The 27,322-nt window shown below is 40.3% G+C and overlaps 3 protein-coding genes across 13 annotated transcripts in view; 2 read left to right on the top strand and 1 right to left on the bottom strand.

The window, feature by feature from the left end:
* LOC125888277 (sialate O-acetylesterase-like) overlaps positions 1-3,068 on the top strand; it is a 41,307-nt gene extending 38,239 nt beyond the window's left edge. For all 6 annotated transcript variants that reach the window (XM_049575537.1, XM_049575541.1, XM_049575539.1 and 3 more), the window contains 4 exons: positions 483-616; positions 866-1,020; positions 1,926-2,112; positions 2,437-3,068. In XM_049575537.1, coding sequence (XP_049431494.1) covers positions 483-616; positions 866-1,020; positions 1,926-2,112; positions 2,437-2,700 — 740 coding nt within the window. In that variant the 3' untranslated portion in view covers positions 2,701-3,068. The remainder of the gene's footprint in view (positions 1-482; positions 617-865; positions 1,021-1,925; positions 2,113-2,436) is intronic.
* tbrg1 (transforming growth factor beta regulator 1) overlaps positions 1-27,322 on the bottom strand; it is a 64,568-nt gene that overhangs the window by 29,538 nt on the left and 7,708 nt on the right. Inside the window, exons 14-15 of one of the 5 annotated variants that reach the window (XM_049575532.1) lie at positions 4,341-4,486; positions 3,208-3,746 (exon numbers count right to left, since the gene is read on the bottom strand). The exons of 2 other annotated variants lie outside the window; for them this stretch is intronic. In XM_049575532.1, the coding sequence (XP_049431489.1) occupies positions 3,658-3,746; positions 4,341-4,486 (235 nt within the window). In that variant the 3' untranslated portion in view covers positions 3,208-3,657. Of the gene's footprint in view, positions 1-3,207; positions 3,747-4,340; positions 4,487-27,322 lie in introns of those variants that run through there. 2 more of the 5 variants (XM_049575533.1, XM_049575530.1) reach the window with 2 other exon arrangements.
* LOC125888278 (sialate O-acetylesterase-like) lies at positions 17,324-27,102 on the top strand. Of its 2 annotated transcripts, none has more exons than XM_049575543.1 (10): positions 17,324-17,481; positions 17,732-17,893; positions 21,207-21,361; positions 21,650-21,788; positions 23,540-23,699; positions 23,878-23,960; positions 24,535-24,668; positions 24,917-25,071; positions 25,978-26,164; positions 26,533-27,102. In XM_049575543.1, the coding sequence occupies exons 1-10, from the start codon at positions 17,427-17,429 to the stop codon at positions 26,770-26,772; spliced, it is 1,470 nt and encodes a 489-aa protein (XP_049431500.1). In that variant the 5' UTR covers positions 17,324-17,426; the 3' UTR covers positions 26,773-27,102. The 2 variants fall into 2 exon arrangements, with proteins under 2 accessions (XP_049431500.1, XP_049431499.1); XM_049575542.1 differs by having other exon boundaries at positions 17,412-17,541.

The raw sequence follows: 27,322 nt of genomic DNA, 5'->3' as shown, positions 1-27,322 counted from the left end.
TGGTTTGGGCCGGGCAGTAATTTCTCAACATTCCGCCAGGCAGAGATCAGGTCGGGTTTATGCCTATTTCTTTAGGAACTGACGATTTGTCAGGTTTAACTGCGCTTGGCTTTCTGTTGCTCCACCTCCTCGGAGTAGCCTACACTCTGCTGCTCCCGAGAATTTGGTGCTCTCAATAACTGAACAGTATATTCCAACAGCGCTCAGAATTTACAATCGATCCAGTTTGTGCCAGAGTGTGTTTTGGCGCAAGCGGCTATTTACTAATGCACCCCCTCACACAAATGTCTGTAACCACACTGAAAAGATGTTAGTTGACTTAAGCTTTTTTTAACATTGGAAAATTAGGGGTTTTTAATCTGGCTCAGGCCCAATCCTGCTGTTGCGGTTTGGGCTTGAGCCAGACTTGGACAGAAACTGTGGGTTCATGTAGGGTCGAGCCTGATTATGTCATGCATCTGTAATATTTGTGTTGATTTCAGGTGAGGCAAATACGTACCATAATGAAGACAAGTATGCCTGCACCTTCCCTGCTATGATCGATGACTGGAGGATGTCATTTCACAAGGGCTCAGGGGGACAAACGGCGAAAGACTTCCCTTTTGGATTTGTCCAGGTATGTTAGTATTAGTGTTTTAGTTTAATTTGCATAATAGAAACAAAACATTTGAAAATGAGAGTCAAGTTTTTGAAAACTACTTCATAGATTTAGATTTCTGACATTGGTGCCCCCTTGTGGTTGTATAAAAGAGGAGACAATGCGTGCTGCTATTTGAAACTAAGTGGGTAAAATAAACCATTAATGCTTTTGCAAACATCTTTTGCAATATTGTCAATCTGTTCCACTTTCTATCTGTATTTCCAGCTGTCCACAGACATTAAAACCTGTGCCAGTAAATTCTTTCCGAATGTCCGCTGGCACCAAACGGCAGACTTCGGCTATGTCCCGAATGAACGGATGGCGAATACCTTCATGGCCGTGGCTTTGGATTTACCAGATCCAGATTCACCCCTTGGCCCGTAAGGATTGTGTTTACATGTTCTTATAGCATATGAAATCTGTGCACCATCGAGGAGCATTACACTTCGCTCATGGAGGTATTTCTTAACTTGTACCACTAGATGTCCTAACGACTATTTTTTTGACATTTAAACAGATTATATTTAGACTGTTGGAGGAGTCCAGAAGTAAGGAAATCCTCAGAAAATCATGACATTTAATTTAAAATTAAGCATTGTTGGAAAGAATATTGAGTATAAGAGACATTTGAAATCGTTAATCACATTTTTCATTAACCAAATTATATTTTAAAATGCTGCTGAGATGTGTGGCATTTTGCACGGTGTACTATGCAGGTTGCACATTATCCTACAAAACATGACAACAAATAACATTATTGAAAACAATATTCTCCAGGAAAATAAATCTTTAGGAATTCTACCTTTTTAGAATTCCAGGTAAAACCAACTCTAAATTTAGGACATACTGTGTGGTGCTATTGTTTAACTTCTTAGGCTATATTTATTTTAATGAGTTTTATTAGAGCAAATGGCATAAATCACACCTATTTAAACATTTCTGCTCTGGCCTCCAGTTAGTCTTTGGATAGATTTAAGATCCTTGCAAACATCTATAAAACTTTTCATGGACTTGTCCCTGATATGCTGCCAAGACCCAGCAAGTCCCTGGCATTATTCTCACATCAACAGACTTTTGTAATGTACTGAAGACTGGAAAACCAACAGGGAGACAGCTTTCACCTGTTTGTCTTCATGTAAAGTATACATATGATGATGTGACCTGCTTTTGTATGTCGTGTAATTATGAGTACTGTATTGACTTTCAACCTCCCAATGCGGTCTTCCCAACTGGCTCACCCACTATGTTTGTTAAAATGAGTGGTTTTTTGTGTGGTTTGTTTCAGGATCCATCCCAGAGACAAGCAGGATGTAGCCTACAGACTGACACTGGGAGCAAGGGCAGTGGCTTATAATGAGAAGGGCGTGGCCTTCCAAGGACCTTTCCCCAAACTAATTCTGGATAACGGAACGCATGTCATCGTTAACTACGACCAGAAGATCTCTGTCAAAAAGTCTGATCGCATCTTTGAGGTAAGACCAGTCAGTGTGAGTTAAGGCTAGATTTTGGATACCGTAATATTGTAAGTGTTGCCCTTTCCTGGTTTTAGAGACAGTGTTACAGTAAAGTGATTTCCTTTAATGAACTTATCAGGCTGATCTAGCTGTTCTATGATTTGCCTTTACCCACTTAGTCACATTAGCGATGTGAATGTAGCAGTTTTCTTGGTATCATCTGGCTCTGGTGTGAGTCAAGTCCCACATTCACCTGCTGACTGTAACAACTCAATTTCAATGAGTATCAAATATACTTGATGTTTGCTCTGATAAGAGCATTTTCTTTTTCCTTCTATCAAGATCTGTTGCACACAGACTCCAGTTTCATGTGGGAATGAGTCTCCCTGGGTTGCGGCTCCCATCGTGTGGAGTAATAAGACCTCTGTCAAGTTGTCTACGCATTGTGAGCCTTCTCAAAAAGTGGGTGCCGTCCGTTACGCATGGAGAGACTGGCCCTGCGACTTCAAAGCCTGTCCAATCTACAGCGCCAATAAGACTTTGCCTGCACCTCCTTTTTTTTATCCTATGAATCGTCAAGCAGTAAATACCGCCTACAATTCATGACTTCTTATCTTAACGTTTATTTTACCTTCTTTTTTACCACTAGACTAAGGCTGCTATGTCTTAGGTTGTAATGTCTGGCAGTTTTAGTAGTTAGTCTGGCTGGAGACTCACCATCCATTTTATAGATTTATTTTTTATCATTTTATTGAAGCTTATAAACGCTTGTGGCAGATGGTTATATATTATTTTGGTTTCATTGTTTATCCTGTTTGAAGTGTATGCTGGTACAACCACTGCCAATAATTGCTGTAAATAGAAAAGCATGACAAATGTTTTATTTGAACAAAACTCTGGAATGTTTTTAAGTTTACAACAGAAATGAATCTTTATGATTTTACAATTTGCACAAATAAATGACAGCTCAGCGACTTTTGGTGGGTGTTGTGTTACTTTCAAACCTGATGCTTTTACTTAAGAGTAAAATGGATGGATTCACAATAAAATCATTGATTTATCAAACGTGGTCTGTTGTTTGAATTGGGGGAAACAATCTGTAATGTGTTGGTATCATACTTTAAGTTGCAGCTCTAACAGTTCATACCAATGCAACAGTGTGCCATGTACCAAAGTGATGGTGTATGGGAAAGAATAAACCTTTTTAGTAAACTACTTTACTTCAACTGTGGCTCAGTTTCTAAAATTCAGCACATTTTTATCCACACAAAAATTCATATGTCAGTACAGAGGTGTTGGGTTTATGGTTACTATTGGCACCTAAGTGCAAAGCTAACTCACCAGCAACATCCAGTATATTAGCATGCTGGCACACATCCCCAACACTGATTGAGACTTACAAGATTATGACATACAATAAATAGCATCGTTTGAGTTACTGTATGCCTCTGTTTACTGAATCACTAACTCAGGAAGGAGTATAAAAGAAAACATTGTTGATAAGTGATGTTTGCAAGTAAGAATCAAAGGTCACGAGGATTGTGTGATGTCAGGCTTTCAGAATCAGGAGCTGAAATACGAGGTAGAGGGCTTCATGTTGGAGGAGGTCAGGTGGTGCTGATGAGAGGAGCTAGGAGACTGTGGTGCCTGTCCTGGGTAAAGACAGATGGATAAATAGTAGAGAAAGAGTTACTGTCAATACTGTGTGATCATCATGTCAGCAGCAAATGATAACAAAACCACAATTTCTTTAAAATACTTGCCATTTGGACATACATTTACTTTGAAATCCTAAAACTTAAATACTGCAACTCCTGTATAGGAGTACACTTTTATGTTTCTGCTGCCCGTGCCACTTACATGTATGATTTTTACAGCAGAGTCTGGAAGGAGCAGTTGGTGGGGTGAGGACAGTTACTCACAAAAACTCTAGCAGAGCAAAGTGTAACTGAGTTGTTCACTGCTTTGCTCAGACATTCTGACAGCAGTTGTCGAGAAAGAGGACAGTTTTTATTTGTAACTCCACCAGGGGACTCTTACCTGTGACCCCTGAGTCACAAGCCCAGCTGTTATACCTAAAGGCTACCCTGGTTCATATTTAGCATGTTTGATGGACGCATTGGAACCAGGGTAGCCTGCATGCAATAGTCAACATCCTCTAAATGTAACATGCACAACAAAACATGAGGTCATCTACACTACAGCCAAGCTAAGAACATCACCAGTTTAGAAAACTGATAATTAACCTGTTATGTGCTCCGTCTTGATGTTCTCATCAAAGCCCTGGTGTCTCTGGTAGGCCTCAAAGTTGACTGAAGCATCGTCCTCTGACGGGCTGCGAGGAAGCTGGCCGTCACCGGGGCGACACACCTCAAAACGTATCCAGCGGTAGCTTAATAAACAAAGTGAAAAAAGACATCTATTAATTAATAAATCTATAGTCACAGTGGCTGTAAACTGGCTGAACACATGTATGGAGAGTGTATTGACATAAAATATTAGATAAATACAAATTCAGCATGTTTCCGTGACTTGGAAATGTTACTCCTGTTGTGTTTTCCTATTAAGTAAAGGTCTGAATGATTTAATATTGTGGTTTACACCTCATCCAGACATATTATCATCTTAATGTTTTACATCTGGGAAAACAGGTCAGAAAATATGTTTCAGTCTATATCCTGAGCCCGAACTGGAGATGGTATTCTGCTGCGGAGAGCCAAGGAAAGACTGTGCAGTGAAGGCCCGCAGGGCCTGCTACCTCTCCTCATCAGTCTGTGAGGAAACAGAGGGGGGAGAGGGAGATGGAGATGTGTTCATGTGCACCAGGAGTACCTGAGAATAACACTTGTGTGGCCTTCAGGATGGATGAAAATACAGACATAAATGCAAAGGATAAAATAACACTGATGGAGCTCACACTTAAACCGCTGTATGACACACAACAGAAGTTACTGAAAATTAACCGTGTACAAGATCTTCAAATTAAAATAAAAATGGAGATTTCTACTGTAATTTATTTCAGAACTTCTCCAGGCAAATTTTCCCTCTTCTATTGTTTTGGGCCTTAGCAGTTTAAGGATTATTAAGGGCTTATGAGTACTGTGGAGTACTGCATCTATAATTAGATATTAGGTGGGACTTCTCGCTATCTCTGCTTTAAAATTGTCTGCAGCGTGCAGATGAATGAGCATTACCATCATGTCGTCTCATTAGTTTAAGTAAGAAAATACATAGCAGATATTCAGATTACCAGATAGCATTAAATATCCACTGGAAAACACTGTGTGTACCCATATAATTTTCAACATAAATACATGGTGTCATGTGATAGAATTATATCAGGCAGTGACGTGTATCAAACTGCAGTTCAGGACGAAGATCTTTTGTGAGCAGCAAAGCCTCAGAATTTATCAATGACCAATAGCCAATGACATTAAAGGTCAAATTCACTTACAGTACATTACATGTTCAAATTTTGTGTGAAATTGGCATTAGTGTCCCATATAACTCACCAGCAGTGCAAAGACTCCGTTTCTGTTCTCAATCCTCTTGAATCTCCTGCTGCCGTTTTGTGTCTGAAACATAATGTGAGACTGAGGCCGATGCACGGGGCTGGAAAAGCCAAATCTGATTGCCAAAAGCTGGGGGTCAATTTAGACTCATTCCACCATTATTAGATACAGCAGGTTCAAGGCCTCTGCGTTTGAGCACAGAGCATCCTTTGTTCTGCTAACAGTGAAGAAATGTCTGTCTCTTTTTAAAGTTGTGAAATAAGGCCAAAGAAGCAGGATGGAAAAACATGGAGAAAGAAAAAAACAGCAACAGAAATACAGATGATGCATGTAGTGTGTTAACAGAATTGACACAAATGTTAAATGAAGGTGCAAGTTATTACACTCAACAGCAGAGGTTGCTGTCAGACTGCATCTTAAACATCCTCCTTACCTCACGGTACATGACAGCCTCCAGGCTTGACTTTGCACTGCAAGGAGAGAACAAACACATAAGCAGAGTCTAAATGTAGACTCAGCAACAAGTTTACATTCTACTCAAGAAACTTATCATTCATAATTTGGCTTAACATGTGAAAACAAGGGCAACAAGGTGTGCAGTTAATTGAGAGGACTGCTGTACTTGGATTGAACAAGCCCCCTGTCGATGATTCTCTGTTTAATCTCCTTTATGTGCATGGGACGTCCAGCTTCTTCCAAGACAATCTACATGAGGGAAAAGGAGAAACAAAAACACTTAACTTTTGGTAAATTGTTATCAATAACAACAAACTAAAATATGACCAATAAAAGGCCATGTGAGGTTTGGCTTCTCTGCAATTTCACTTGGTGGTTCGCTGCAAATAGAAAAAGTTAAAATTATCCATTATTGTACCATTATTTAATTTGTTGGCATTTTGAAAATCATCACTTATTCATTCATTTTCCATAACCGTAGGGGTCGCAGGGGGGCTGGAGCCTATCCCAGCTGATATTAGGCAGAGGCGAGGTACACCCTGGACAAGTCACCAGACTATGACAGGACTGACATAGAGACAGACAACCATTCACACTTTGACATCGTGTAACATCAGCAGCGCACACACACACACACATGTGCAACTAGCTCTCACTGCTGCACTGTGCCGCTTCAAACTGACGAGGCGCGTGTCCGCGTGCCGAAGATGCGCGTGTCCGCGCGCTTCCTGGTGGTCGCATCCTGAAGACCTGTGTGAATATTCCACAGGAGATATTTTTACTTTTTTGTCTATTCAAGAAATTACCCACAAATGCTATACACCAAGAATTATTATTTTATTCATCCATGTTTCTATTTATGTATGCCTTTTTTACTTATTTATTTCAATACTGTACCTGAAGTTATATTTGAGCAAAAAGGAAAATGTTTCTTAATAGGTTAAGAATTATGTCACTGTTTTTGTTTGTTTGAGATGATTATTGAAAAGCTGGTTGTATCTTGGTTAAAATGTTCTAATAAAGCAAAGATAGAAAATATTGCAATATCTTGTGTGCTGTAAAGTGGTTTGAAAAAAAATGAAATCGGAATCAGACAAAATCTGAATCGGCCATCCAAACACTCTGCAAATCGAAAATCGGTATCAGCCCAAAAATTGTAATCAGTGCAAGTCTAATTTGGAACCACACTCCTAACTACCACGTCCTTACTCCCAGATAACAACAGCTTTGTCCTGACCTTGGTACATTTAAATTCCTCTGTTAAACTAGATGCTAGCAGCTGAAGTATCCCTTTTCCATACAATGCAACACTACTTAGGCACCTGGGAGCGCCCAACCACTTCCTAATATAGGAGCTAACCGACCTTTCAGTTCTCTCCACAACGGATGTTGGAATTTCATAAACTGACAATGGCCACATTAACCTTGGATATAGCCCAAACTGCAAACACCACAACTCAACTTTCCTGGAAGTTCTGATTCATCTGTTCTATCCAATCCTTCAGCCACATCCTTTCAAAATTTCACCACCTGTTCCTCATCATTCAACTCCACATTGTACCACCTACCTAAGCTCTTTACTGACTTTTCCGTAATTGTTGGGATTTCCTCATCATCTATGACAACCTTCCTATCACTTCACTTCCCTCTATGTATCGAGATGCTTCTAGATTTATTAGGCTTGATCTTCATGCTAGCCCACTTGAGGTTCTTATTTACCTTCTCTAGTAGCCTCTTTGTACATGGCATTGTTGTGGTCACCAGCGTCATGTGTTACGCCCCGGTCTAGGGGTGTGGGTGCGTAACATAAGGACACACAGAAACACGAGAGTAAATGTACAAGTGAGCAATTTATTGCTACACACTCCAAAAACACACTGTACAATATCGCACACAAAATGAAGCAAAAGACATCAGGGTGAGCCCAGGCCAAAACAACAAACAAAAAGCAACCTGTCTACCGACCGGCGAAATAACTAATCCCTAACAAAAACAAAAGAAACAAAAATACAATACTAGGCCTAACTCCCTAGGCTAACGAAAAAACAGGAGAAAACAGGTATAACAAAAATAGCAGCTCACCCCTACGCTCCGTGCAAACAATAATATGTGACAACGACTATTTACAATATATACAAACGACTCAGTTGGCCCTACGGCGCTGGTCTTAACAAAAGAATTAATTATTTAGCAAGCAAGCTAAATAATCACACGTGGATCACACAACAAAGCACTTATCAATTACAAAACCAGAGAACGATACAATGTGCTGCTGCCATGTATGAGCGTGGGTCTCCCGGCTTCCATGTGGCCGGCATTATATAGGCCGAGCCCCTTGCTCAGTCAATCCCGCCGGAGCAACGTCACGATCGTCCAGCGAATCACCTGCACACCTGTAAACACAACACACACGATCTCTGGACAGAAAGAGAGGTCTAACTCTCCACTAAACATGGTGATCAAATCCATAGACTACATAGACATAAACACATACACATAATACATACACAGGCGGCTGGGGGACGTAACACATGTCATCCATGTAAGCTCTAACTGGTGGAAGATGCAACCTGCCAACCTACCAACCCTGCCATGATGCCTATTTCTAGCCTCTGCCAACCTGTTGTGAAACCTGCCATACTTAGACACAGCCTAATTTCCTGAAAGTATGCTTTCACTAAGTTAACAACAACCTGTGGCACTTTGAAGTAGTCAAACACACTCCAAATGAGGCTATGTGGTACTGAACCAAACACATTTGCAAGATCTAAAAATATTACATGCAGGTCCCTTTTTTTAATCTTCGCTGCCTGAATCTGGTGCTAGATCATGCTAATATGCTCTCAACACCCTGTAAAACCTGGTATTCCTGCCTTCTGCGCCATAGTATCTATTAAGCTATTCCTTTCTAAGTAGCTAGCTAATGCGCTACTACACTCAAGAAACTCTTCCCCTCTACATTCAAGAGAGAAATCATCCGGAATTGGCTAAGGTCCACAGACTCCTTCTCCTTAGGAATGAGGACACCCCCTGCCCTATGCCATGCTCTCGGGATAATTTGTTTCTCCCAAACTATTCTTAGCTGTTTCCACACAAATTTAAGGATATCAGGTGCACTTTTATAAACCCGGTAGAGGACTCCATTAGGCCCTGGGGCCGAAGAAGCCTTTGCACACCTGACCACCTCCTGAACTTCCTTCCACCTGGGTGGCCTGGCATCCATCTCATGCTCTATCCCTCCTAATGGAGTAATATCCGGTGGAAAATCTACTATCCAGTTCTTCTCTAAATCTGAATATGTATTTCTCAAATATTCTTCAACCTCTAGCCTTTCTGCTTTGAGCTGCCCTCCATTTTCCTGGCTGGACAATCCTTTAACAAACTTAAAAGGGTCCCTGAAATAACCTGTCCTTACATGCTCCTTCTTCCTCCTCTTTTTCCTGAGATGCTCTGCCCTTCTAAGAACTGCTAGCCTGCTTCTCAACTCCTCTTACAACACACTAATTCCTTCCCTTTCTTCTTCTGTAGCCCTTTTCCACTGTTTTCTTAACTGCCTCCTTTCCTCAACTAACTTTTCTATTTCTCTTTGCCGTCTAGACTTACCTTACTGTACCCTCTCACCCCTCTTTCTTTCATCCACCCCAAACCTCTCTGTACCATATGAGTAAATTATATCTCCCATCTTTTCTAACCTTTCGATTGCATTTCCTCTCAGCCTACTTAAGATTACTGACAAATCTCTATTAACTACCTCCCATTCTTTACTGTCATTTGCCCTAGGCCATCTAACTCTAACCTTTTGCTCCATGGGTCTCTCTCTGACTGGCAAACTGACCTCAGTGTCACCTGCATCCTCTCTTACTACCCCCTCCTCCTCCTCCTCCTCAGTGGCAGTGTTACTGATATCCTGCGCACTGTGGTTTTCTACCTGCCACTGGACTTCATCCGACTGACTTCTTAGGAAGTACTGATCAATGCGGCTACTCTGCCCTTTCTTTGCCACACACTTCTTCTTTCCTTGATGAGTTCTGAGGCCTTTTATTGATGTTACTTTCTGCCAGCCACAAGGACAAACCTGAAGCATCTTGTTCTCGACTGTGCTACAGATGCGCTGGCCTTGCCCTGAGTGCTGCTAATTCTAGCCCTGGTGGATAGGTCCGTGCCCCTATCCTTCACTGAGTCATAGATCCAATGCATAGTCATGTCTGTTCCAATGTCTGTTACCGTGTAATCCACCTGTGAGTCATTTTCCACCCCAGCTCTCACTGACTCTTGGGGGGTATTTTCCCTGTGTTGGCTGTAGCTAAATTTGGTTGTAGTAAAGCTGCTAGGCCTCACCACTGCTACCATGGGTTGCTAGCCCGTGCCAGCACCTTTGGCGTCTTTTCCCTCCTGTCAGCTGTCTTTCCAAGCAGTCACATGGTCTTTCCCTTGTTGTCAGCTGCCCTATTCACAGCAGTCACTAGCTGGGCTAGTTCTGAATTCAAATAAACACAAGAAGTTTGTGCTCTAGAGAAAGGATCAGCACTCAGTGAATAACTTCCTAAGCCCTATGATAAGCTATTATAGCAAGGCTTAACTATGCAGACCAGTGAGCAGTGATAACTAACATGTCTTTGAAGTCATCAGGTGGGAACCTCTTTTCACCAGTGTTTCGTCTAGTTGGTCCCACGACACCTCCAGGAGGCTAGACAGTGATCTCTGGAAGAGTATATTGGATTCAGTGGACTAGCAATGAGGATTGCACATTGCAACCAGCTAAGACTTCATCCATGTGCCAAGCATGAACTGTTAGGTTAGGATTTCTTGAGTGTTCATTGTTAAGGAGATTTTTACCAGGAGACAAAATATCTGTAGACATCTCCGCTGTTCAGTTTGTTGCAGACAGTCCACTAGCCCAGCACCTGCTATTGTGTGCTCACCTTTTATCTCTGATAACTTGATGTGAGCTAACCTTTTTTTTATCCAGATGGTCAGGAAGCTTTACCAGGAGCGAAATTATCCACAAGTCTCTTCCTCTCCAAAACAAACGGACCTGGTGATTAAAACCAGTAAAAACACTGAATGAGGCAGTTTCACGTTACAAATCAGTGTTTCTCTGACACTTGTTTGGCTCATTGCAGATGGGCCGCTGCCCTAGCACGTGCTAATGTGTGCACACCTTTTTCTCAGACAACTTAATATCAAGATGTTCAGGTGTTTTGAGCCAAATTATCTGCAGAGGTGTCTTTCTGGCCTAAACAAACAGACCTGGGCCCGTATTCACAAAGACAAAGAGTCCTCTCAGAGAGCTCCTAACTTAGCCTAAAAATTCCTAGCAAGGAATCTTAGCTTAAGAGTGATTCAGGAAGTTTCTGAGAGCAACTCTGAGCAAGGAGAAGACAGAAACTTTTATCTTAGTGAGGAGGTGTGGTTGACCCTGTTGCTCGGAGTGACGCAGTCTTCTAAAAGCTGTGATTGGTTGTTACAAAAAAGAAAAAAAAAGAAAATCAAATGCGCTCCTAGTAATGAATGGACAGTGAAATCAACCGATCATAGAGTTTAGACTGTATTAAGAAATGTGTAATCGTGAAAATATTTTTTATGTGATGATGATGAAACTCAGCAAAATTAAATTAATTGTTACATAGCTTCAAAATGTTTGAACGTACCTCATTCACGTGCCGATTATTATATTGATTTGCTTATTGTTATCTTTACTCGCCATGCTGGTAATTTTACTACTCAATCTATTTGATAGTAATGGTGGACGCAGACTCAGCTGTCAGCAATTACTGTGATTGCTGGCCTCCTTGTAAAAAGCGGTTTGATTTGGCAGAATGACCAAAACATGAATGAATGCGAATGAATGAATGAAATGGAGAAAAAAAAGAACGAGAAAGCCGAACTGGACAGAAGAGCAGTGCCTGCTGTTGGCGCAGCTCGTGGAGGAGAACAAGGGAGTTTTAAGAGGTAAATTCGGTCCCGGGATCACGGCACAAGGGAAGAGGCAGACTTGGGAGCGCATTGCCCGACAAATCAATGCGTCGTTCCCTCTCCTTTTACGCACAAGCGATGAGTGTGAGAAGCGCTGGAACATGCTGCAATCCAAAGCAGGTGGTATTGCGTTAATATGCTGGGTGGGAAAAGTAAGCTCATCCCCAATGAGGTCAACCACAAATATTATCCCTGCACGATCAAGCCGGTAGCGTCTTGTTAAATCACTGTCGTTCAATATACGGATAATATCTCTCCTTCCTCTGTCTTTCCGCCATCTTCTCTGTTTAAGACACTCTTCGGCTTCTTAAAAGTCCTCCTCCCTCCTCTTTACAGTTTGTCACCTTAGGAGCTCTCTTAAGGCCAAAGATGCTTTGTGAATAACTTTTATCTTACCAAGGGAAAATTCTAAGAAAAATCTTAGAATTCGAGGAATTCTAAGATTTTTCTTAGAATGACGTCACTAAGAGCTACTTTTAGTCTTAGGATTCTTTGTGAATATGGGCCCTGATGATTTATAACAGTAAAAAAAAAGTCAGTGATTTTCCACTGCTGTTAGAAGTCGAGGGTCTGATAACTATGGTGGTCAAAAACGTGAAAATGTTTGGTTTTTCCATTTTGAGCTACTGTTGAAACATGGCGGTGCAACATGGCGGACTCCACTGTTGAGGGCCCGCTCCCTGTGTAGATATAAATTGGTCATTCTAAGATAACAAAAACACTAGTATTCTTATTTTCAGGTTATTACAAATTAAAGAAAACATACTAGACTTGCACCGATTACAATTTTTGGGCCGATACCGATTTGTAGTGTTTGGATGGCCGATTCCAATTTCATTTTTTTCAAACCACTTTACAGCACACAAAATATTGCAATATTTTCTATCTTTGCTTTATAAGAACATTTTAACCAAGATACAACCAGCTTTCAATAATCATCTCAAACAAACAAATAAAAACAGTGACATATTTTTTCTGAGGAAGTGAAACATGGGCGACTTCTCACCTTAATCATTCACACTCACACATCAACAGAGAGAAGAAGAAAGTTGTTAACTGTCCGTGTTAAACTGAACTGCGGAGCTCTCACTGCTGCACTGTGCCGCTTCAAACTGACGTGGTGCGTGTCCGCATGCCGAAGATACGCGTGTCCACGCACTTACTGGCGGGCGCGTCCTGAAGACCTGTGTGAATATTCCACAGGAGATATTTTTACTTTTTTGTCTATTCAAGAAATTACCCACAAATGCTATACACCAAGAAATATTATTTTATTTATCCATGTTTCTATTTATGTATGCCTTTTTTACTTATTTATTTCAACACTGTACCTGAAGTTATATTTGAGCAAAAAGGAAAATGTTTCTTAATAGGTTAAGAATTATGTCACTGTTTTTGTTTGTCTGAGATGATTATTGAAAGCTGGTTGTATCTTGGTTAAAATGTTCTAATAAAGCAAAGATAGAAAATATTGCAATATCTTGTGTGCTGTAAAGTGGTTTGAAAAAAATGAAATTGGAATCGGCCATCCAAACACTCTGCAAATAAGAAATTGGTATCAACCCAAAAAATTGTAATCGGTGCAAGTCTAACAGTGACCAAATGAATAAGTGAAAGCTGTACACTTTGACCCTTTTTTCGAGGGTCCAAGGACAGAGACGTGCGCAACTGTGACACATCTTAATAAATAAAATTGACCTGACTTGACTTCCAGCTCATATTCTCTAACATTAGGGGCTGTACGTTGAGACAGATTCATAATACATTTCTGTACTTTAGACACCTGACCTGAGACATGTACTTGGGATGCTGGATGTAAGTCAATATATAAAGAGCAATCCTGGTTACATGTTGTGGCTGTACTCACCATTTGTCACATTGACCGGTGAGGTTTTCTGTTTTGTTGGTCCTGACAGGATGAGGGTCACCTGTGCTCCATCAGAGCCATAGCCCCACAGCACAGCTCTCTCTGGAGACTTCTGCAGCACCATGTGGTCCCCATAGTAGGAGGCAAAGCTCAGGTCCCCCTCTGCACATATACACACAAACAATTCAGTGCTCAAAAACAATGCAAAGAGAACAATATTTAGAGAATGAAGACAGATTAAAACCACATAAAATGAGATTAGTCAGAAATAGAAACACAAATAGAGCTGGCTTATGGTTTTGGCAACCTAAAATACTGAGCTAGCTTATATTTTAGCGAGCAGTGACGTTACCATTAAACCTCAGTGCACAGCAGTTAAACGCCGACAAACAGTTTGGCACCCGGTACTCACCACATCTGTGAATGGCAGCTACAAATATCAAAACAACACACAGAGTTATCGCCATGACAGCAAGATGAAGACAACACACGTAAACCTAAAGCTGGAAACAACTCTGTCAGAAACCATTAAGTCAGTTGGTTGATATGTTAAGCGGCATATCGTGTTACAGACAGAAATAAATAAGTAAAAAAGGCATACATAAATAAAAACATGAATAAATAAAATAATATTTCTTGGTGTATAGCATTTGTGGGTAATTTCTTGAACAGACAAAAAAGTAAAAATATCTCCTGTGGAATATTCACACAGGTCTTCAGGACGCGCCCGCCAGTAAGTGCGCGGACACGCGCATCTTCGGCACGCGGACACGCACCTCGTCAGTTTGAAGCGGCACAGTGCAGCAGTGAGAGCTCCGCAGTTCAGTTTAACACGGACAATTAACAACTTTCTTCTTCTCTCTTTTGATGTGTGTGCGTGAATGATTAAGGTGAGAAGCCGCCCATGTTTCACTTCCTCACATCGCCCAAGCTGTGAGTTGCACATGTGCGGGTGTGTGCGCTGCTGATGTTACACGATGTCAATTACATGGCGCCGGGAATTTCACCGGCGTTTTAAATCGGCATATTTTAGAGTGACCAGCCGGTGGGAAGTCATGGCCGATCACGTGAAAACCGGCCGATTCCGAGCATTGCCGATAAATTGGTGCAAGTCTAGTAAAAACACTGAATGAGGCAGTTTCACATTACAAATCGCTGTTTCTCTGACACTTGTTTGGCTCATTGCAGATGGGCCGCTGCCCTAGCACGTGCTAATGTGTGCACGCCTTTTTCTCAGACAACTTAATATCAAGATGTTCAGGTGTTTTGAGCCAAATTATCTGCAGAGGTGTCTTTCTGACCTAAACAAACAGACCTGATGATTTATAACAGCAAAAAAAGTCAGTGATTTTCCACTGCTGTTAGAAGTCGAGGGTCTGATAACTATGGTGGTCAAAAACGTGAAAATGTTTGGTTTTTCCATTTTGAGCTACTGTTGAAACATGGCGGTGCAACATGGTGGACTCCACTGTTGAGGGCCCGCTCCCTGTGTAGATATAAATTGGTCATTCTAAGATAACAAAAACACTAGTATTCTTATTTTCAGGTTATTACAAATTAAAGAAAGCATACATTAGATTCCATTTCTGCCAATATGTCCCGCTAAATACGACACACTGGACCTTATAAATCATATAATAATTCATACACCACCAACAGAACAACATATGGTATAGTCAGATAATTCAACACACCTTTTAATTAAATCCCTTTATTATCAGCGTGCCTGCTGCCATCTATGGGCCTAAAAAGTACACAGGACATGAATGTTTTAGTTCTCTCTTGCTGGTTGCTATGGCAACGGCTATTCAAGAGTTGACATCATCTATTGTAGTAAACCAGTGTGCTGTTTTCTTGTTTGTCTTTTGTGTCTATCTTTTTTTTTTTTGAGTGAGTCATCTTCTCAAACATAGACAACTTGAGATGTTTACACACTTTCTGAAATGTTTTTGAATAAATGAAACTCACATTGGACAAACTTTCCAAATGTAGACACCAGATCACTTCTCAGCCAGCATCATGCTGCCAGTTGCATAATGACTCAAACTTGGGTAACACCAACAACAAGATAAACAAAACAGAAAAGTCAAACACAGCTGGAAATGACAGATCACATCTATAGATGACACCCACATCCTCTAGCCTACACCCTCAGTGCAGCAACTACTTGTGAAACTTTAAAAACTAACATAATTGCATAGTTTTTCACGTCTTCCCCTTTACATTCCCAACACAGCATACTACTGTGAGGTGAATCTCTATGAAGGCCAAAGTAATTAACATCTATAGACTAAAAAAACACTAACCCTAACCCATGAAAAATGAAAAGCAGGTGGAACATTCATTATCCAGCAGTTTACCAGCCAGGTGTTTATTTACCCAAGCGTTTTATGCATTTGCCTGTAGTAAAGACAAATGAACAGGCCGTGTTCTGTTGGCATGCTATTTAACACAAAACCTCAACACTTAGACATAAGTGATGGATATAGGCCAGAGAACAGGAAAGCTGCTGGTCGGGGCGTGAAGCAGTGAGAGAACAGGAAAGAAATGCGCTCATGGGGTATATTTATAGTAAGATGCAGAGGAACTACATAGGCCTACGTGAGTGAGACATGAAATTATATGCCCTTACCCTGCAGCTTTCCATGTTCACCTACCGTGTTAATTACAAACCCCTTCAAAGGCCAGTGATAACATTTGAAATTTGAAATAGGACATTTATCTTGATGTAAGCCCAAGACTCAGGGTAGTACGCACAGCCTCTGTGTGCTGCTACTCACATCTCACACAATAGATATATATGAGACAAATACTCTGCAGTGAATGCTTTGTTCTTTTCTTTTCCATGGATTTACTTTTAATTTGTCTCCTAAAGTCCTGCCTATCCCCTGTCATATTGCTAATTGACACAGCCGTCAAAGCTACCACAGCCTTCTTACAGCATTTGTGAAACAGCTTCTAACACAGAGGCAGCTGAACATATTTCGCGTTAAAATAGACTTGCACCGATTTATCGGCAGCGCTCGGAATTGGGCCGGTTTTCACATGATCGGCCGTGACCTGCGACCGGCCGGTCAGTCTAAAATATGCCGATTTAAAACACCGGTCAAATTCCTGGCGCGCCGCATGATTGACATCGTGTAACATCAGCAGCGCACATACACGCACATGTGCAACTCACAGCTTGGGTGATGTGAGAAAGTGAAACATGGGCGGCTTCTCGCACACGCACATACATCAAAAGAGAGAAGAAGAAAGTTGTTAATTGTCTGTGTTAAGATGATTTCTACTATGTTTGCAATTTTGAACCGTCGTGCTTTTATTTTGAAGATGCGCAGTCAGATTGTGATGTAATGCAACAAATAAAAGACTGGCTCACAAACATTGAAGTGTCAGTTAGTGACAGAGTTTTCTGTCTGTAACACGATATGCCGCTTAACATATCAACCAACTGACTTAATGGTTTCTGACAGAGTTGTTTCCAGCTTTAGGTTTACGTGTGTTGTCTTCATCTTGCTGTCATGGCGATAACTCTGTGTGTTGTTTTGATATTTGTAGCTGCCATTCACAGATGTGGTGAGTACCGGGTGCCAAACTGTTTGTCGGCGTTTAACTGCTGTGCACTGAGGTTTAATGGTAACGTCACTGCTCGCTAAAATATAAGCTAGCTCAGTATTTTAGGTTGCCAAAACCATAAGCCAGCTCTATTTGTGTTTCTATTTCTGACTAATCTCCTTGAATGTGGTTTTAATCTGTCTTCATTCTCTAAATATTGTTCTCTTTGCATTGTTTTTGAGCACTGAATTGTTTGTGTGTATATGTGTAGAGGGGGACCTGAGCTTTGCCTCCTACTATGGGGACCACATGGTGCTGCAGAAGTCTCCAGAGAGAGCTGTGCTGTGGGGCTATGGCTCTGATGGAGCACAGGTGACCCTCATCCTGTCAGGACCAACAAAACAGAAAACCTCACCGGTCAATGTGACAAATGGTGAGTACAGCCACAACATGTAACCAGGATTGCTCTTTATATATTGACTTACATCCAGCATCCCAAGTACATGTCTCAGGTCAGGTGTCTAAAGTACAAAAATGTTTTTTGAATCTGTCTCAACGTACAGCCCCTAATGTTAGAGAATATGAGCTGGAAGTCAAGTCAGGTCAATTTTATTTATTAAGATGTGTCACAGTTGCACATGTCTCTGTCCTTGGACCCTCGAAAAAAGGGTCAAAGTGTACAGCTTTCACTTATTCATTTGACTTGCATTCATTTGACTTGCACTTGTTAGACTTGCACCGATTACATTTTTTTGGGTTGATACCGATTTCTTATTTGCAGAGTGTTTGGATGGCCAATTCCAATTTCATTTTTTTCAAACCACTTTACAGCACACAAGATATTGCAATATTTTCTATCTTTGCTTTATTAGAACATTTTAACCAAGATACAACCAGCTTTTCAATAATCATCTCAAACAAACAAAAACAGTGACATAATTCTTAACCTATTAAGAAACATTTTCCTTTTTGCTCAAATATAACTTCAGGTACAGTGTTGAAATAAATAAGTAAAAAAGGCATTGTAGAAGCAAAAAAGTCAAGGTCCCGAGCCGTGCCAGAAAGCTCGCGACCTCGCTCTTCTCCTCTCAAACGGACTTTCTTTGTCTTCCATTAGATATCAAAAACTCAAATACTCAGAGGTCAAAAAATCACTGGAGACACATAGAATCAGATGCAACTGAGTTTAATGTGCTCGCAGGCAACAAACACATCACAACTCAATGAGTCAAGCTCCGGAGCGAGACTGAAGTTTCTTTGTTTGCGCTCGCTCTTTTATCGTATAATTTCTGCTGAGTCATCTCTTTTCCTTAAACTTTTCCACTGGGCGCTGATCATAAAGGTGTCACATTTCTGCTGAGTTTTAGTCCTTCCCACCATATCGGTGTCACATTTCTGCTGACTCAGCACTTTTTAGTCCTTCCCCCTCTAGTGGCAGGCCTTTTTGCCTTTGTTCAGACACATCTGGACATGCCCAGACATGCCCAGGCATGTCCTAATGGTGTAATCTTTTTCTCCCGGCCTACTACTACTGTCTACTATCACACTTCCAGGCAATATATGGAATGGTATGTGTGTGTTTTCAATATATGAATACGCAAACTTGTGTAAAAGTGCTTTGCCATACATGGATACATAAAACATGGTTACATGAACTCCAACCTTAATCAACTTATGCAAAATGAAACATTTACCTGATTAGTGGTTAAATCTTACACTACAGCATACATAAATAAAAACATGGATAAATAAAATAACAATTCTTGGTGTATAGCATTTGTGGGTAATTTCTTGAACAGACAAAAAAGTAAAAATATCTCCTGTGGAATATTCACACAGGTCTTCAGGACACGCCCGCCAGTAAGTGCGTGGACACGCGTATCTTCGGCATGCGGACACGCACCACGTCAGTTTCAAGCGGCAGAGTGCAGCAGTGAGAGCTCCGCAATTCAGTTTAACACGGACAATTAACAACTTTCTTCTTCTCTCTTTTGATGTGTGCGTGAATGATTAAGGTGAGAAGCCGCCCATGTTTCACATCCTCACATCGCCCAAGCTGTGAGTTGCACATGTGCGTGTGTGTGTTCACTGCTGATGTTACACGATGTCAATCATGCAGCATTTTAAATCGGCATATTTAAGACTAACCGGCCGGTCGCAGGTCATGGCCAATCATGTGAAAACCGGCCCAATTCCGAGCCCTGCCCATAAATCGAAGTCTTATCGGAGTCTTATCGGCAGTGCTCAGAATCGGGCCAATCCGTCAAATTCCCTGTGCACCGCATGATTGACATCGTGTAACATCAGCAGCGCACGCACATGTGCAACTGGCAATGTGAGGAAGTGAAACATGGGCGACTTCTCACCTTAATCATTCACACTCACACATCAACAGAGAGAAGAAGAAAGTTGTTAATTGTCCGTGTTAAACTGAACTGCGGAGCTCTCACTGCTGCACTGTGCCACTTGAAACTGACAACGCGCGTGCCCACATGCCGAAGATGCGCGTGTCCGCGCGCTTACTGGCGGGCGCATCCTGAAGACCTGTGTGAATATTCCACAGGAGATATTTTTACTTTTTTGTCTATTCAAGAAATTACCCACAAATGCTATACACCAAGAATTATTATTTTATTTATCCATGTTTCTATTTATGTATGCCTTTTTTACTTATTTATTTTAATACTGTACCTGAAGTTATATTTGAGCAAAAAGGAAAATGTTTCTTAATAAGTTAAGAATTATGTCACTGTTTTTGTTTGTCTGAGATGATTATTGAAAGCTGGTTGTATCTTGGTTAAAATGTTCTAATAAAGCAAAGATGGTAGAATTTTCTGAATGCTAAACAGAGGTGCTTCGCTGCCTCCTTCCTTATCTCCTTCAGCATAGGGCTCATTAGAAAGAGCCTTTACAAGACTGAAGGAGGTAATAACGTCCCACAATTTAACATTAAAGCACAATCAAGTCAACATGAATGGTGTTCACTGAGTTGTGTGGTGGTCTTTAAGTTATTATATGCATAGTCTTATAGTCAGATATATGCCTTGAATGTATGTTTTATGTATTTGTGTTGCTTCTTATAAACGTACTCTGTTCAACACAGTAGATTTTATATGCTTATTCTGTTATCATATTGCTTTTCATGTATTTTTATATTTAGTATTTACTCTGTTTGGAGCCTCTCAGTTCTTGTGTAACTGGAGTGAGAACAAACAAATGTACAAGATCAGTATAAAGGTATTAATCATAACACAGAAGTCTGTCTTTCAAGAATAAGGGACGTTTTCAGCCAGATGATGTTTTTAATTCAGCATGTTTGAAACTAAATGATAAGTACAGTAGTAGATTTGTAGGCCAAAGTTATATTCATCTTGCATAAATTTAACAATTATTTTCATACAGTCATGCTAACAAGGATTCATGTCAATAAATCTGAGTGGACAGGAGGGTGAGCGTGAGGAACCACTGTCAACATGACAACCATTTTGTTTCATTTCTGTACATGGCAGCCTATATTCCTTTTTTCATTTTAATTCCAACCTTGATGAAGAAGTAATATATTTCATCAGGTTCTCCATGTTTTTATAGATTCTTTTATCACTGCAGTTGTCTTTTTCAAAGTCCTTTTGAATTCTCCTCCACATCTTTCCTTCACTCCACAATGGTTTTAATCAAGGTCAAGAAAAAGTGGTTTGGAAAGGAGACTTTTTTTGACTGCAGCCCATGTATCTATGGCTGTTTTTCAGGAATCTGGCGAGTCACCCTCGACCCTGTTAAAGCTGGTGGTCCCTACAGTGTGACAGCAGTCACCAAGTGCTGCAGTGCCACTCTGACAGATGTGCTGTTTGGAGATATTTGGCTGTGTGGGGGGCAGAGCAACATGTGGTTTAACATGTCTATGGTAGGTCGAGTCAGGTGAACATCTGTCTTCTGATGAGCTCATTCACTGTAACAAAAACGTGCAATAGAAGTCTGTCTGTAGGGTCGAATCTTGAAAGAAAACACTTTCACTTATATTACATACACAGCATAGGAGTAAGTATTAAAGTGGTGCAACAGATTTGGTTTCAGATAGCTGTAATTGTCAGAAAGATTTCACATAGGTGTCATAAAGGACTTTCAATTAATATGTATGTATGTATTCATTTTTTGTTGTTAAATGATCTCTTCATTGTTCATTCTCCAATAGGTTTTCAATGCAGCAGAGGAGCTGAAACTCTCAGAGAATTATACTGATGTGAGGTTTTTTATGGCGTCTTTGAGGACGGGTAAAACTGAGCAGCTTGATTTGACTGGCGTGGAAATTCCCTGGTCTGTGGCCCCAAGAAGTACGTCAAAAATGTATTTATTAACTCATAGGGTTGTTAAGACGTGTTTGCAGCTAAAGATGTAGGTTAGAGATATTGAACTTGAACTGAGACATTTATTGAACTTGAACTGAGACATTTCTATTTGTTGTGTAATGTAAAAATGTATCCATTGCACAAGGTCGTAAATCCAAGCTAGTTTTTTGTTATGGTGACAGCACAGGACTCCATAGTTCTGTATATTGCAATCAAATTTGATATATTAACCCTCTGGTTCCCCTCGGACGGAAAATGTCCTTTTCAGTCATTTTTCAGTTTTTATTTTTTAATAACTTTGGCTGTGTTCATGCATATAGCATGACATTTGGTCAGAAACCTTATTTTTGGTGATATTTTGAAATTTTAAAGCCGCTCCTAAATCAGGCCTAATATACACAAATGGCAACCTTTTACGACACCTTGCCCTCCCGGACGAAAAACGTCCCCATTGAAACCCATTAAAACAACATTTTTTGATTCCCCTTCCATTCACATAAAAAACATGATTTTTTTTCTATCTCTGGCAGTCACATTGGTTAGAGAGACCCAATAATGGGGCAAAAAAAAACCCAGATGGGGCCAATTTCCATTTTTGGGGCCCTGCTGTCTTTTCAATGCAATTCCTGGTTTGGCCACTTGAAGTACTATCGGCCCCTAACAGGGAGGGCAAATGCAAAGTAGATCAAAAAATGGTCTTGCTGTGCTCATAAGGATGTGACAGTGTGGTCTGCATAAAAATATTGCAATATTAGTTTGTGTGTGTGTGTGTGTGTGTGTGTGTGTGTGTGTACGTGTACATGGACTCAAAATACCCAATGTCAAATCCCTATGTGAAAATATAGCTCAATGTAAAACCATAAATTCCGTATTTGTTCATCACATCCTCATGGCAACTCAAAAACATGAATTTGATGGTATCATGCATTCCAGAGTTAGGGGATCAAAATGGAAGTTTTTACTAAAATCCAGCTGAATCATACATTTTCTCCTGCTTCCCCAGCAGAGCAAACACACACTAAATAATAAGCAGGAAAACTGCCTGTATTTTTCTCCTATTTTTTCATCATTGAGGTTTGCGAGCCATTGTTGCAAAAAGAAATTAAAATAAATGCTAGTTTAGTGTTGATATGGATGTCTGGGGGCTGTGTAAAAAAATAGTGTGTGTGTAATTGTAGCTAAAAATTGCAAATTATGAGCTGCAGGTTGCTGCAAGGTTACATTACTGTTTTTTTTCTCTCTCTCTCTCTCTCTCTCTCTCTCTCTCTCTCTCTCTCTCTCTTAATATTTAATATTTTTATGGTTGTTTTTCAACAAGGACAAAAAACGTCCCGAAGGGGAAAGGTGTCGGTGTTTATTGAAAAATTGAAACTGCACAAAAAAATAATAATGCATCAAAATTGGTGTTGTTATCAATCATTCACATATCCCAGACTGTGATAATTAGAAAAAAAAATCCATTCAACATTTATTATATAGAAGGTAAATCATAATTCATGTTTTAAGTAACGGTGACTTCATGTAAAGAAAATGGCATATAAAGGGTTAAAAATCCTCAAAATGAATGAATATTTGATATGTATAATCTGAGTAGGAGTTGGTTTAAAGATTTAAGCAAAAAAAGTAGAAAAAAATATTAATATTTGGTATTTTTATGGGTGTTTTTCAACAAGGACGAAAAACGTCCCAGAGGGGACAGGTGTGATGGACTGATTAACGGGCAGGTGTATTTTCAGATCTGAAAGGTTTCTCTGCAGTCTGCTGGCTCTATGGACGTTACTTGTACAAGACGCTTCAGTACCCCATAGGACTGGTGGAGTCGTGCTGGGAAGGCACACCTGTCGAAGTCTGGTCATCTGCAAGAGCACTGCAGCGGTGTAGACAAGACTTTGCTGGGTAAAGTTATTAAAAAAACAAAACATAATTCAGCTAACCCACCACCTGATGTGTATGGTAACTGAATTAGGAAGGATATCGAATTTTACCATGTGACACACTGTTCTTTTGTAAGAACCAAGAAAAGTGAGCTTGCACTAACAACATTGTTGCTTTTTCCCACATTGAAATCTCTCAGTCCTAAAAATGATTCTGTCTTGTGGAATTCAATGATCCACCCGCTGCTCAACATGACCATCAAAGGAGCCATCTGGTACCAAGGTAAGACAACCTGCACAGGTATCAGACGGTCAGTATAGCCATGTGTAGTGGGGCTTTCATTCTCTGCCCAAATTAGACTGGCCCCAATGCTTGGTTTGGGCCGGGCAGTAATTTCTCAACATTCCGCCAGGCAGAGATCAGGTCGGGTTTATGCCTATTTCTTTAGGAACTGACGATTTGTCAGGTTTAAATGCGCTTGGCTTTCTGTTTCTCCACCTCCTCGGAGTAGCCTACGCTCTGCTGCTCCCGAGAATTTGGTGCTCTCAGTAACTGAACAGTATATTCCAACAGCGCTCAGAATTTACGATCAATCCAGTTTGTGCCAGAGTGTGTTTTGGCGCAAGCGGCTATTTACTAATGCACCCCCTCACACAAATGTCTGTAACCACACTGAAAAAACATTAGTTGATTTAAGATTTTTTTTTAACATTGGAAAATTAGGGGTTTTAATCTGGCTCAGGCCCAATCCTGCTGTTGCAGTTTGGGCTTGAGCCAGACTTGGACAGAAACTGTGGGTTCATGTAGGGTCGAGCCTGATTATGTCATGCATCTGTAATATTTGTGTTGATTTCAGGTGAGGCAAATACGTACCATAATGAAGACAAGTATGCCTGCACCTTCCCTGCTATGATCGATGACTGGAGGATGTCATTTCACAAGGGCTCAGGGGGACAAACGGCGAAAGACTTCCCTTTTGGATTTGTCCAGGTATGTTAGTATTAGTGTTTTAGTTTAATTTGCATAATAGAAACAACACATTTGAAAATGAGAGTCAAGTTTTTGAAAACTACTTCATAGAATTAGTAAATTTCTGACGTTGGTGCCCCCTTGTGGTTGTATAAAAGACACAATGCGTGCTGCTATTTGAAACTAAGTGGGTAAAATAAACCATTAATGCTTTTGCAACATCTTTTGCAATATTGTCAATCTGTTCCACTTTCTATCTGTATTTGCAGCTGTCCACAGACATTAAAACCCCCACCAGTGTATTCACTCCGATTGTCCGCTGGCACCAAACGGCAGACTTTGGCTATGTCCCAAATGATCGGATGGCGAATACCTTCATGGCCGTGGCTTTGGATTTACCAGATCCAGATTCACCCCTTGGCCCGTAAGGATTGTGTTTATGTGTTCTTATAGCATATGAAATCTGTGCACCACAGAGGAGCATTACACTTCGCTCATGGAGGTATTTCTTAACTTGTACCACTAGATGTCCTAACGACTATTTTTTTGACATTTAAACAGATTATATTTAGACTGTTGGAGGAGTCCAGAAGTAAGGAAATCCTCAGAAAATTATGACATTTAATTTAAAATTAAGTATTGTTGGAAAGAATATTGAGTATAAGAGACATTTGAAATCGTTAATCACATTTTCCATTAACTAAATTATATTTTAAAATGCTGCTGAAATGTGTGGCACTGTGCACTTTGCAGGTTGCACATTATCCTACAAAACATGACAACAAATAACATTATTGAAAACAATATTCTCCAGGAAAATAAATCTTTAGGAATTCTACCTTTTTAGAATTCCAGGTAAAACCAACTCTAAATTTAGGACATACTGTGTGGTGCTATTGTTTAACTTCTTAGGCTATATTTATTTTAATGAGTTTTATTAGAGTAAATGGCATAAATCACACCTATTGAAATGTCTCTGCTCCGACTTCCAGTTAGTCTTTGGATAGATTTAAGATCCTTGCAAACATCTATAAAACTTTTCATGGATTTGTCCCTGATATGCTGCCAAGACCCAGCAAGTCCCTGGCATTATTCTCACATCAACAGACTTTTGTAATGTACTGAAGACTGGAAAACCAACAGGGAGACAGCTTTCACCTGTGTTTGTCTTCATGTAAAGTATACATATGATGATGTGACCTGCTTTTGTATGTCGTGTGATGAGTATGAGTACTGTATTGACTTTCAACCTCCCTATCTGGTCTTGCCAACTGGCTCACCCACTATGTTTGTTAAAATGATTCGTGTTTTTTTGTGTGGTTTGTTTCAGGATCCATCCCAGAGACAAGCAGGATGTAGCCTACAGACTGACACTGGGAGCAAGGGCAGTGGCTTATAATGAGAAGGGCGTGGCCTTCCAAGGACCTTTCCCCAAACAAATTCTGTATAAAGGAACGCATGTCATCGTTAACTATGACCAGAAGATCTCTGTCAAAAAGTCTGATCGCATCTTTGAGGTAAGACCAGTCAGTGTGAGTTAAAGCTAGATTTTGGATACCGTAATATTGTAAGTGTTGCCCTTTCCTGGTTTTAGAGACTGTGTTACAGTAAAGTGATTTCATTTAATGAACTTATCAGGCTGATCTAGCTGTTCTATTATTTGCCTTTACCCACTTAGTCACAGTCTCCACATTAGCGATGTGGATCATCCTATCACCTGGCTCTGGTGTGAGTCAAGTCCCACATTCACCTGCTGGCTATAACAATGCCAACACAAACTCAATTTTAATGAGTATTAATATACTTGATGTTTGCTCTGATCATTTTTTAACAAGCTTAATTCTTGCTAAATAAATAAGAACATTTTATTTTTCCTTCCATCAAGATCTGTTGCACAAAGACTCCAGTTTCATGTGGGTCTAAGCCTCACTGGGTTCCGGCTCCCATCGTGTGGAGTAATAAGACCTCTGTCAAGTTGTCTACGCATTGTGAGCCTTCTCAAGAAGTGGGTGCCCTCCGTTACGCATGGAGCACCTGGCCCTGCGACTTCAAAGCCTGTCCAATCTACAGCGCCAATAAGATTTTGCCTGCGCCTCCTTTTATTTTCAACAGCTGTTCACCCTAAGGAAAGGAGAGAAGGAAACTGTAAGATGACAAAGTGATGTAGTGATAAAGTCCCTTTTTGTTTCTTTAGGTCAAAACTTTGCCATACAATCTTAAAGGGAATGTTTTTTTTTTGTTTGTTTGTTTTTTTTTTTAGACTTGACTGTCAAGTTTTTTTTCTCTTTCCAATCAGTATGGGTGAGTTATAGGAAGAGTGGGGCAGTGCCAGATCTTGTGAATCGTCAAGCAGTAAGCAACACTTACAATTCATGGCATCTGGATACCAAACTTATCTTAACATTTATTTTACCTTCTTTTTTACCACAGTAGTCAGGTTTTGTACAGCATCCAGTGTGTCTCATCAGAGCAGAGAATACCACTAGACTAAGGCTGCTATGTCTTAGGTTGTAATGTCTGGCAGTTTTAGTAGTTAGTCTGGCTGGAGACTCACCATCCATTTTATAGATTTATTTTTTATCATTTTATTGAAGCTTATAAACGCTTGTGGCAGATGGTTATATATTATTTTGGTTTCATCGTTTATCCTGTTTGAAGTGTATGCTGGTACAACC

This window comes from Epinephelus fuscoguttatus, linkage group LG5 (assembly GCF_011397635.1).
Source record: "Epinephelus fuscoguttatus linkage group LG5, E.fuscoguttatus.final_Chr_v1".
NCBI classification, from domain to species: Eukaryota; Metazoa; Chordata; class Actinopteri; order Perciformes; family Serranidae; genus Epinephelus; species Epinephelus fuscoguttatus.
Note: the sequence above shows the minus strand (reverse complement) of the source record. Positions and strands in the feature narration are given on the sequence as shown.

Bases quoted from the DNA above. Each gene is read 5' to 3' on its own strand.
- LOC125888278 (XM_049575542.1), top strand. From the start codon at position 17,427: ATGGCGATAACTCTGTGTGTTGTTTTGATATTTGTAGCTGCCATTCAC. The intron at 21,789-23,539 runs GTACGTCAAAAA...GTGTATTTTCAG, and splicing joins CTGGTCTGTGGCCCCAAGAA to ATCTGAAAGGTTTCTCTGCA. The intron at 25,072-25,977 runs GTAAGGATTGTG...GGTTTGTTTCAG, and splicing joins CCAGATTCACCCCTTGGCCC to GATCCATCCCAGAGACAAGC.